The 12,135-nt window shown below is 36.4% G+C and overlaps 2 protein-coding genes across 2 annotated transcripts; both read right to left on the reverse strand.

Moving 5' to 3' along the window:
- Nucleotides 1-3,051: 3,051 nt before the first annotated feature.
- LOC101295013 (elongation factor Ts, mitochondrial-like) lies at nt 3,052-8,508 on the reverse strand. The gene is made up of 9 exons (XM_004291737.1): nt 8,404-8,508; nt 7,726-8,075; nt 7,457-7,629; nt 7,222-7,311; nt 6,468-6,642; nt 6,078-6,262; nt 4,182-4,307; nt 3,658-3,746; nt 3,052-3,451 (listed from the first exon to the last, which is right to left on the reverse strand). The coding sequence occupies exons 2-9, from the start codon at nt 8,042-8,044 to the stop codon at nt 3,406-3,408; spliced, it is 1,203 nt and encodes a 400-aa protein (XP_004291785.1). The 5' UTR covers nt 8,045-8,075; nt 8,404-8,508; the 3' UTR covers nt 3,052-3,405.
- Nucleotides 8,509-8,989: 481 nt separating this feature from the next.
- On the reverse strand, nt 8,990-11,821 carry LOC101295303 (heterogeneous nuclear ribonucleoprotein F-like). The gene is made up of 2 exons (XM_004291738.1): nt 11,695-11,821; nt 8,990-9,960 (listed from the first exon to the last, which is right to left on the reverse strand). The coding sequence occupies exons 1-2, from the start codon at nt 11,706-11,708 to the stop codon at nt 9,183-9,185; spliced, it is 792 nt and encodes a 263-aa protein (XP_004291786.1). The 5' UTR covers nt 11,709-11,821; the 3' UTR covers nt 8,990-9,182.
- Nucleotides 11,822-12,135: the final 314 nt, after the last annotated feature.

The following is a 12,135-nucleotide window of genomic DNA, read 5'->3' on the forward strand; positions in this document are numbered from 1 at the left end:
AAACTGATAGAATTAAAACTTAGGCAAGTGAACCAACTTCAGAAAGTGTAATTTGAGAGACAAGCTATGATACTAGAATGTATATATATCCTACTTTTATTTTACATGTACTTGAACAAAAATTACAATGTTATGAATCAAATTACAACATTGAGAACAAATTTACCAAATTTATTTACACTATTTATATAAAGTTAAATAAAATTACAACTATGAGAACAATTTGTTCAAAAAGTTGTAAAATGGTTGTACATTTTGTAATTACAATTATTAGAATAAGATTACAAACAATACGACTCAGCATTACCACTTTGACTACAAATATATTGTCACATTTGTAAATGTAGGTATCACATACCGGTAGGTACCATAGAATTTCCTGTAATTTGATTGTACAACTGATGATCAAACTACCCTTTCTGAAGTTGCTACAATTGCCCAAGTGTTAATTCTTAGTTTAGACATAAAACGTAATGTGACATCAAATGAATCTCATGAAAGCAACAACCATTTGGTTACCTAGAACGTTTATGGATATAATCAATATTAAGAACTACATGACCAGTCATACAGTTGAATTCATACCCTAATAGGAGAAATATTGAGACGCTCTATGGTTATTATACTTGTCACTATAATTTGTATGTACGGTATGATAATATATATTGGTATGATGATTGTTATTTCGTAGGACACCAGAGTATCTTTTAACCATCTAGATCTTTTTTTGGATTATACATGAAGTTCATATTTTTATTTATTTATGGGAATTGAAATTTGCACTTCGAACCTATTTTACAATCTACATTCCTGATTTCTTCATTTTGTAAGTTAAGTTTTGTTTTGTTTTTTTTTAATAAAGGATTAGTGCGGCTGCTCTCAAGCCTTCATTAATGAAACTGTCGAATACAAGAGGGGACGTGGAACATGAACCTCTGATTACAATAAGCATCTAGAAGACTTGAAATAATATATAAAATTTCTACAAAGTACATGCATTCTAACAAGCACCTACTAGCTAAAGGTACTGCTCTAATGATGACTTTATTTGCTTTGTTACAACGGTAACATAATTGAAAGATTACTAGATATGCAACAAGATTACAAAAGTTTTGTCTTTAGTAACATGTGTTTTGTCTCGCTCTCAGCTGATCCAAATAAAACGCGGGAAACACAGAATTGGGTAAGCAGTAAAACCAAACTAGAGGAGAAGACGATGTAATTGACGATCAGCCACAAAATTTGCTTCACGGTGAACTTGTCGAAAGTACACAGTTTGAAAATGAGATGATATCCACTGAATATTTTGTATTAAATACTGAATACATAAGGGCATCGTAGATTTCCCAGTCAGACAGTCGAAAAACAGCTTGGAGTCTCCATTCACCACTACATGAGAAAACTGTTGTACCCACGCTCTGTGTAAAGACTCCTTAAGATAAGTTTAGGTTTCTATGCACCCCTTGGGATTACATAGATTAAGAATATATAACATGGGCACCTTCACGATGGCAATCTACCCGAGGAACGTACAGTTAATAGATAGTTAAGATTATTATTATATATTCATAGCTATCTAATAAGTAAGTTGATGAATGAGAGAGCAAATGGATTGGGAAAGGGTCACTCACAGCGACTTGTCTGCGAGCACATTTATATAATCACTAGGGACATAGTCTTGAGATTTGATTCATGCATAGTTGATTCCCTTCTTGTTCTTTCCTCTTCTTTTATTTTACAATTTTCTGCAGACAAGTTCAGTGCTTCTCAGGGTATCCTATTGAACCAAGGAATTCTTTACTTCAACACGTGTCCCAGGTACCAGGCCGCTCCCATTATTCGACACAAATCATGCAATCTACAACAAGAGAAACAAAATTGTTTCCTCTGGGATTGGCATGTGAACACGAGTCGATGAAACTTCATGTCACGCTAACTTCAGGTTTAAGTGATCGATTGTGTGAATGAACTATATCGTTTTCAGAGGTTTATTTCAATGAAGTCGTATTAGACACGCTCTTAAACCATCGGATTAGAAGAGCCACCATCTACTCATTACCAGCAGTAGTAAACCGCGAAATATTATCGTACAGCCAGTAAAACTAAGACTTAATCCTTTTGCAATGGGTGTGTGCAGGCTAGAGTTGATGCAAATGCTACATTGCTTTGTTAAGTGGGATGAGATCCAAGTCTGTTTATGGCAATCAAGAGGGTTGACTTAGGTGATAATTAACAAAGCAAACTAGCAAAGCTTAGAGAAAGCTGCTTAATAAACAAGCCAGGTTTTCACCAAAATGAGCATTCCAAAGTATTATATCTAATGTCAACGAGTTTCACCATGCACATAAGAATGCTCAAAGAGGATAAAAAGATTTCACTTCACCGCAGCGTAATTCTGGCGGGTTGCACATGAATGCCGTACACAGACTTGAAACAAAATTAGTGACCGAGTATGGAAATCACCATAGTCGATCTTGAGGATCCCTCATTATATAACTAACTGCATCCATCTCAGGTTTAGTATTTCAATACCATGGGAACTTCCAAAACCCAACCCTAAACAAATTGGGATTCCATCATAATAATTCTAGCGAGGGCAAAGCACGCACTATCAGCCATCAGCCTTCAGCCTATGAACCTGACCAAAATATCATTCAGTATAGGGCAAGCATTCTCCTCTAAGGCTAACTTTAGTTTTGAATATGTAAGGATTCGCTTTGAAGGGACACATTTGTAGTCTTTCAGTTGCTGGAAACTATATATTGGGACTTTAGCTTCTTAAATTGAAAACATGTCATGCCACAAGAAACTGTTGCAGAACAAAAACTTGAGAAGGCAGAGTCTAATTTTGAGGAAAGAGCAAGATCATTGGTACTCATTCAAAAGATAACCTTAAACAAAAACTTGATCAGTTTATAGCATAACTTTTATGCTGCCTCAATCATCAAATACTTTTTCATGGATTTTCAACTATGGGTAAGAAGTCAAAAATTGTTTCACATACACCAAATATATCTATGTTGGGCAAATCACTAAAAGTTAGCTTTGCAATATATAAACGAGCCAATCTATCGACATTTGATACCCAAGCTCACATAACCATACCTAAGAAATGGCACACGCTTGGCATATTGGGAAACAGGTGACACTGAAGCTGGAGGAGAACAGGTGTTACTACCCTGTGTTTGTTAACAGAAATGAAAAGAAATTCGGGCTTGTCACAAAAATTACTGTTCATAATCTCAAAACATGAAGACCTCAGAAGACGAGCAACAAAACGGTGAACTAGCACCAGTAAGCAAGCGTAAAGGGAAATCATGCCGAGTATCAACTGACCCTCAATCCCTACTTCTGAAGATATTGCAGGCAAATTCTACATTCTGTAGATTAAGGGGCAACATTTCCTCAGGCGGCCTCAGCCAGATTTTCAGATGTACTGGATGCTTCGAGCCTGCCAAATTTTCTCATGGTCATTAATTTTGCATCAGAAACAAGAACCTCTGAGAGATAATATAGTCATAGAACCTCCAGCTATTGTATACTTGAAGAAGAAACATGAAATATAACCTAAATCTCATGTTTGTGAATTTAGCTAATACAGCATTGTGAAGTCACACCAAGACAGGAAAGCATAAACAATAACTAATGACTTTCTACCTTTGAATTCCTTCTCCAACTTCCATCCTGAAAAAGCTCTTAATCTTCACAGGTGATCCCACTTCCTTAGATAGCTTATCTAATAGTGTCTGTGAGATACATTTGTAACACAACAGTCAGCAAGAGTGCCACATAATTTGCTTACACGGTATCATTTTACTGAGAGCAAGCCACTTAGCTACCACATCATACTAATTGAAGTTCTTTTACAAAGTACTAGAAATACATCATACTCAGTAGAAAAAAGCATTTACATATACTAATATACAGCATTTTTATGAACAGTTTGAAAAAAATCTATGGTATATGTATGAATACCACACACTAGATAGGACGTTCTCATTCAGATTTATCTCACCTCAAAACGCAGAGTGAGGGACCAGGAAATTATTCTTGTTCCATTTGCAAATCAAGTTTTACATTGGTGCTGCTAGTAAATACTCTATTTCCTTGTTCTCTGTGTTGAAACATGTATGCTTCATTTTTAATCTTCATTCATTCTACGATGATAAACAGAATTTTACCTTTACATTTACAGAATCGTCCACAATAAATTTCTGCTCCATCAGAACAACTTCCTCATAGTATTTACGCAAGCGACCTTCTACTATTTTGTCTATGGCCATCTGAGATTTGCCTGTATTTTGAGCCTGACATCAACAGGAAACAAAAAGAGAAAGTGTTACCACTGGCATGCAGGTATTGCAGCAAGTGGATACAAAACACTGGCAAGCAGCTAGTAAATTTCATTTGTGTAAACAAATTAAAGACATTGGGTTGATCATTGTCATCACCACATCATTGACACCTAATAAAACTAAGCTAAAAATGAAGTACAGCAAAAGAAAAATATACATGTACTGTCCTCAATTCATTTTTGTCATTCAATCCCATATGTCAATTGTCCCAAAAAATTATCAAGATCTTTATCATTTGAATTCCATTTTTCTTTACGTGATGTATCCCCTCATAGCCAATCATATTTCTAGTCATCAAGTGATGATCTGAAGCCTCTCTTGTTCTTTTAATATCAAGGGCTTCTGCTTGAGTTAAGTATCACCTAGTATACATCAAATCAGAGGGCAGAAAAAAACAAGATGCTACTTGTTATTATATGCGGAAGTGAATAGCCGGAGAGTTGACACATGAGTTACAATGAAGTTTCAGATTGTGGCCAAATGGCTTTGGTAGTGTTGTTGCATGCCTTTGGAGATGTTTATAGAAATCAGATCACGAATGCTATCACAAATGAGAGTTACATTTGTCTCATTCCAAGGAAGGTTAGGTCTTTGAATGTTGGAGATTACAGGCCCATAAGCTTGGTGTTAGCCTTTGCAAAATTTGGCATCAAGGTGGGGGCTTTGATGTTTAATACTGTTTATGAAAAGGCATATGACCATGTGAGTGAAATTACCTTCATTCTAAAGTGCTGAAAAGGAGGGTATTGCGCAAGGTGGGAAGATATGCTGGGGGTTTCCTAAGGTCTGCTAATCTCTCATCATCAGTGGTGGACTAGACAAAAGTTTGGAGCTATTAGAGGGTGTCAAGGTGATCGTTTGTCACTTTTTTTGTTCGGCACAAGTGGTTATTCTGAACAGGTTGGTTTTGTGAGCTAGGGAGGCAACTAATCAAAGGGATGATAACATTGCTAGTGAGGGGTGGTAAGCACATCACCAATTTGCAGACAAACAGTGTCCTTCTTGTATACCGTGACGACCAGAAATGACAGAAGCTATTAGGTGTGTGAACATTTTCTGTGCAGCCATGAATAAATTTAAAGTACAGAGACTTGAGCAAACTCAATTGGATGAAAGTTGCAGTTATGGTTTACAAAGTATTTGGGTCTTTCATTTGGAGGAAATCCAAGGCTGCCAGTTTCTGGAACCTAGTGTAGACTGTGTAGGGATGGTTGAAAAGAGGCTGGAAGTTGATTTAATTTGTTCACAAAAGCATGTATTCTATTTATTTGTTATTGTTTCACAATGGACATGCAGTTAGGTTTATAAGGGTAAGACCATCTGATTTGATAAAGCCTATACAGTTTCCTTGTTGTTTTCTTTCTATTGATTAGCCAAGTGTGAATCTTCAAAATAAAGCCCAGAATTAATGTTCAGTAAAGTACCTCAGGGAAATCCACTGTTTTATAACTCAACCATCATCCTTGGGGCTAAAAGTAGAAATTCAAAAAAAAAAAAAATGATATATAAATATATACACACATAGCAAGGGTGTAATCTCCTATGACTCCTACAAACAAATCAACAGATCCACTGCAACGAGGCTCATTAAATTAGAATCCTAGAAGATAATGAAACATGTAATTAGGTTCATTTAGGCTAGTTATACTAATCACAGATCATTTCTTGTGTAAGAAAGTGCTGAGAGTCAAGTGTGACTGAACACATGATAATACCAAGTACCTGAGACTTGAGAATTTCGCGTTCACTCTCTAAAGCATCAGTAGAAACCAGTTCCTTTGTTAGGAATAAAGGCTTTGCTGCCACCACATGCATTGCCAATTCAGATCCAATGCGCTGAATGGCATCCAACTGAGCAATCTTGTCATCTACTTCAAGAGATACAATTCCAGCAATGCGACCCAAACCTGTAATTTAGATTAAACCATCAGATGATGAAAACCAATTAAAAATTCTTTTCAACTCGAATATTTTTCCCTGCAGTATGAGTGACTTTGCAAAACATGATCAAGACGGGATTTGAATAGATAGAACATATTGCACCGTGCTCCTATTTTGAATTTAAGGACGCTAGCTTCCATGAAAGGAAGTGAAGTGGTTCCAGTTGTGTACCTGGTTGGGGACTTGCATGAAGATATGTGGAAACAACACCATGTGAAGCAGTAGACATCATAAATCCTCTTCTGAGTTTAATATTTTCCCCCATTACTGCAGCCACTTCTGTAATTGCATTCTGAGCAGTTGTTTCTCCACTAATTTTTGGATGTTCAAGGTTTAACTTCATGTCCTGATAATGAATTAATAACTTAAATTTAACCTTGCAGCAAACCAAATTCCAATTAAGATTTTAAAGGGGCTTGGCAATCTAGTGATATCAATAAATAGGCTTACAAAATAATTGACCAATACAGTTTAGTAGTTTACTATGGCAGAAGCACCAAGATCTCAGATTTCACTGATTGCATTTAATTTGCAACGAGTAAAATTGGTACAAATATCTATATTTTGAAAGGACTTGGGAGTAGAGATAGAAAGTTCTTATCAACTTCTCCCATAACCTTTCAGTTCTTCATTATTGTGATACTTTTACCCTTTTATGGACAACTATTCTTGTGTCAGCTTGTCAACTTCACAAAGAAGCTTTGACACATCGTATATCTAGTCCATTCCACAAGTATCGATAGGGATAACATGCTCTTAGTTCTCTTTGATAATCATAACTGTTCTCACTAACTAATTTAAGGACTTAGTGCGAGGTAAGGTTCTTGAAAAACATACATCAGTTGGTGGTAATGCAATCATAAGTGGACTACGATATCTGGAAAACAGAATATATAAAGGAGAAAAAAAATGCATATTATCTTACCTCTAAATGTTCAGAGGCAATGGGACAGACCCCAGAAACCTGTTGAGAAGAGCCTTCAACCAACAAAGCTTGCTTTGCCAAAGCTAAGGCCTAGAAGAAGAAAGAAAATAAAAAAACGTATGAGCTCCAAAATAGAAAATCATAATTTACAGAACAAAAAAAATTGAGGAATATATTAATCTGAACAACATTAACGGGTAAAGAAAAAAAAATTGCTTCTACAACACCCACTAACCAAGAATTGAAAGATTTCATTTCTAGCAACAAAGTCAGTTTCACAGTTGAGCTCAATAAGAGCAGCCTTGCTCTCATTCTGCGCCAGCGCAAGCAAACCCTCAGACGCCAATCTTGATGACTTTTTCGATGCCAAAACCATCCCTCTTCTCCTCAATTCCTTGAGTGCATCCTCTGCATTTCACGAAACAAACCAAGCTCTTAAGTTTCACCAAAGAGTTAACTTATATATCAGTCCCATTAAAAAAGGAACTGGAGAAGAGATTATACCGATTTCCCAGTTGCAATCAACGAGAGCAGCCTTGACATCTTTCATAGGAGCGCTGGTTCTCTGCCTCAGTTGCTTTATGAGACTCATATGATCAGAAGCTTCCACGCTGAACCTCCTAAGAAACAGAGCAGACCCACATTGGGTATTGGGAGCTCTTAGTGGAATCAAAGAGGTTTGTGCCTCTGTGCCTCCTTTGTTCAAAGCACAGCTAGAAAAGCCACGCCCATTACCACCACTAGCTGTAGTTGGGCATCTACTAACCATCCTTGTACTCAGTATTGAACCAAGACATCTCTTGGCACCTCCACTAAAACCCATCTCAAGCCACAAATTATTTTCTTAGCTGATTCTGCATCGAGAGAGTTAACTAATATTAGAACAAAGATGGGTGTAGACATGAATTGTTTATCAAATGACAAAACATGTTGTATAAGGAAGAATGGTGATTATATGAAAGGGAAAGGAATCAGAAAGTTAAGTTGAAACTGGAGTCAGAGTCCAACAAAACCAAACTGTAACTGGAATCCGTTTCTTGAATTGTCATCAACCAAACAGACCAGAAATGAAACATGAAAGCGCCTATCAACTTGAAATACACATGACTATATGAATCAAACCAAATCAAATCAAGTACATAATCATAGACCCAGAGAGGTTGAGACCGTTGAGTTGAATACCTGAATTGATTATCCGAGTCTTGGCTTCTACCACCAACGCTCTCCTCTACCACTTCAAGTGTTCAGTTCGCTACTCGTCCCTTGCTTTTTCACTCATACGGCGTCGTCCCGTTATGTGATTTTATCTTCCTTTTATTTTCTCACTTCTTTTACTAGGGTTGGGGTTGTTTGCTCTTTTATTTTTATTTTTCATGTAGTTAATCACAAAATTTGACTCTACTATTATGACTGTGATCATACAGCAATAATACATCGAAATTGAATCTTGTCACAACTCCAAAGTTAAGTTTTCTCACAGAGAGAGTAGTGTTAAATGCGTGACATCCTAGAGTTATTTACTTGTTCCAGTCTATGCATATATATGGTTTTTTTTTTTCTTATTCATCCTCAATACAGGTTGGCGCAAACATCGTACGTATCAACATTTTGCGAATTTAGTTCAAAGCAGCAATAATTCCCACAGCAACGACCATTTCAAGGTTTGGCAGTGCAAGGACACCATGGGATACATTGAAGCTTGCTCCTCTTCGCTCACTAGGAGTTTCATGTGTTCAGACACTTTCATGGCATATACGAACATCAATCTGAATCTAGAAATGAATTGGACTAAATGTCGTCAATTCCAAGGACCAATGTATTTACTTGAAGCAACATAGGCAAAACAAATTAGCATAATTGGGAAAACTTTTTTAAGAACATAGATGAGCAGAGTTCCAGATGTTTTAAGAACATCAAAACAAGTACAGCTGAGCGAATGAAGGCAAATATTCAGGAAGGAATCATCGTCCTTTTGAAATTGCTTCATCCAACTCCTCATGTGATGAGGGAAACAGCTCTATATATCGACTTCCAAGAGTCATCCTATCCTTAGCCATGGCAGCTTTGGAATCTTCTGCACTTGCAAACTCCACAAATGCTTCCCCAGTTGGCCTCCCTTCCGAATTCATTGTGAAATGAATCGAGTCCTCTGACAACACAAAATCCTTGAAAAAATCTATTATATCATCCTTGCCAGCTGAAAATGGTAACCCCCTCAACCGCAATACCCCTGTATGTTCTGCTGAGTCCTTCCCTTCATCATAAGATTTAGCCCTTGGGGCATTTCTGCGAGGAGGAGAACCACGAGAATCGGCAACTTCATTTGCTATTGCCTTGTAATATTCCTGCCTCTTACTTCTGAACACCTCAACATATCTCCTGCCCATGTTCTGCCTATTCCTTTGAAGGGCAAAATCAACCTGAAGGGGATATCCCAGAACACAATAAGCTTCCCCTGTGACCTTGCTATTCTTGTGAACAAAGAGAATATCAACAATGTCAAGACCATTGAAGAACTCAGCAACATCCGCTTCCGTGCAATCAAATGGTAGACCACGAAGTTTGACAACAGGAAAAGGCGGAGGTTGTCCCACAAATGCAGAGGGAGTTGGATTGAACATATAACTTGAACCAGGGGAACTTGCATAGAATGAAGATCCCTGGTCAAGCCGGTGGTCAATTCGGTGGTCAATGCGGTGGTCAAGCCGCTGACGTTTTGCTCCCATTTCACGGCCATCACTACCATCAGCAAATATACTTTAGTTTCCAGTGACAAAGAAAGTAGCAAAAAGAGAAGGAAACTTATCCATACTCTATAAAGAAACTCTAACTATTCATAATTAAATATTCAGCTACATTAACTAGCATTCTAATTATCCAATAACTGGCACAGTATAAATTCAAAATCAAAACAAAAATATATCTTGTATGAAAAGCAAAAAGGAAATCTATATGTCTTCTATAGCTTGTAGTAATTCACAGCAGCATTTCACATACAGTTTTCATTAAGTAACCTGATCAAGGCGAGCCATGAATCTAAGTTTTTGTTCCTAATTCAAAGTAGATATTAAAAGTTACTATTTTGTATCAATGATTGTGTGATATGAGATAAAACTATCTTGTTCACCATTTCTTTGGATGTAGCATACAGTCCTGGATCAACAGTCTTTTCTGTATACTAAAATTTGTACTTTGACAGGCTTTTGACAGGTGTCTCTTCATTGGGTTTTCCCTTGTAGATTCCTATGTTGCATTCGTGTTTGTGTAATTTTTTAAAATATTAATTGTCTAGCAGAAAAAGGGCTATGCTAAATACGGACATCTAATCAGCATCATTCACGCCTATTAATTGTTCAAGAATGTGTACTATGCAGTACATCATAAATTCAAAATATCCTCAATACACTGCTCTGTCTTCACAGAATCAACAAGTAGCCTATATCTCCTGCCACATTGCGAGATACTTTCAAGAATTCTATAGAAAAGGTCGCAAGAAAATAATGCAGCAGGATCCTTTTTTAGAACATGTTGGAATGCTGCAACACAACAAAACTTGCGATGAACAGAGTGTTAGTGGATGGAGATTTCAAACACAAATTGAAATCAACATGGAGTTGGTGGCCACAGTTAATAGTACTTGATAGAAACTCAAATAGTAATAGAACTTGATACAACCTCCTACTACAAATAGTAAACAGGTTTGGGTAGTATGAAACCAAAGTTTAACGCCATATACCTTACTAACTTGCAAGCATGAGGTCCTAATGTCTATTTGATAGTAGAAGATGAAATCTATGGAGTAACACTAGTAAAATAAAACTGGTCAATCATTCGGAAAATGTTTTTCCTATCATGGGCCTTGACAAGAACTGTAAATATTAACCAAGGTACAGTTTATTTTAAATGTTAATTGATTAACTATAAGTACCAACAAGCAATACATCGTCTTCCCATTAAACCAGTTGTTCAATAAGCCATCGAAACATATCAGATATTAATCTCCAACTTCTCCCACCTGAAAGGAGATTCCTTTCTTCTTCAGTGAGCTCAATTCCAAAACTAAAACATTAACTCCAACATGCCAAGACCCTCATTCACTAACTAGCTATACTTCATAAAAATTTCTGTTCAAAATATTCTTAGCATCACTATCAACAGAATCACAATTATAGTTAAGAACAAAACCCAGAGCATAAACAAACAATCACAAATTTTAATCCAATTATTTAGCTTCAAACATAATCATAAAACTCCCTTCTTCAATCCTGATCCAAATAACCAGTACAACATCCAAACCCAATTTAAATTGCAGGTATTGGGTATTATCTAATCCAAAAAAGATACAAAATTTGTAAACGAATGATTCGCAGAGACTAATTGAACCCATATGTGAATGAAATAACACATAGAGGAGGTAAATCTGAAAATAAAAAAGCACGAGGGAGAGGAATTGGAAGAGGGAAAGTGAGTTACCCCCTGTAGAACATGTTGGATTCGCCTTCTGTGTTGTAGAGTATTAGTGAAGAGCCAATGCCAAGTTTGAGACTCAGGTCACCTCAGGAACCGAAAGGGGGGAGCGAATTGAAAACCTTAAGGGGCTGTGTATGGTTTTTTCCTTGCTTATATTTATTCGTCTCGTAACGAGCAACTTTATCGCTCTCTTTTTTCTTTTTTTTTTTTTCTTTTTGTACTTTTTAGTTATTTTAGAAACTTATTTATTTTTTTAAATATTTTTTAAGCTCCAGCAGACTAACTAAAGTTTAGTTATTATCATTTTTAGCTATCTCACTAGCTAAATATAAAGAGCGAGATGACTCAGATAAGGCTAGTTATAATTTAATACATTTATTGTAAGATATTTTACGTGATATTTAAATATATTTAAACTATTTAATCTTTATTTGAAGAATAATG

This window comes from Fragaria vesca, linkage group LG2 (genome assembly GCF_000184155.1).
Source record: "Fragaria vesca subsp. vesca linkage group LG2, FraVesHawaii_1.0, whole genome shotgun sequence".
In the NCBI taxonomy this organism is placed as follows: domain Eukaryota; kingdom Viridiplantae; phylum Streptophyta; class Magnoliopsida; order Rosales; family Rosaceae; genus Fragaria; species Fragaria vesca.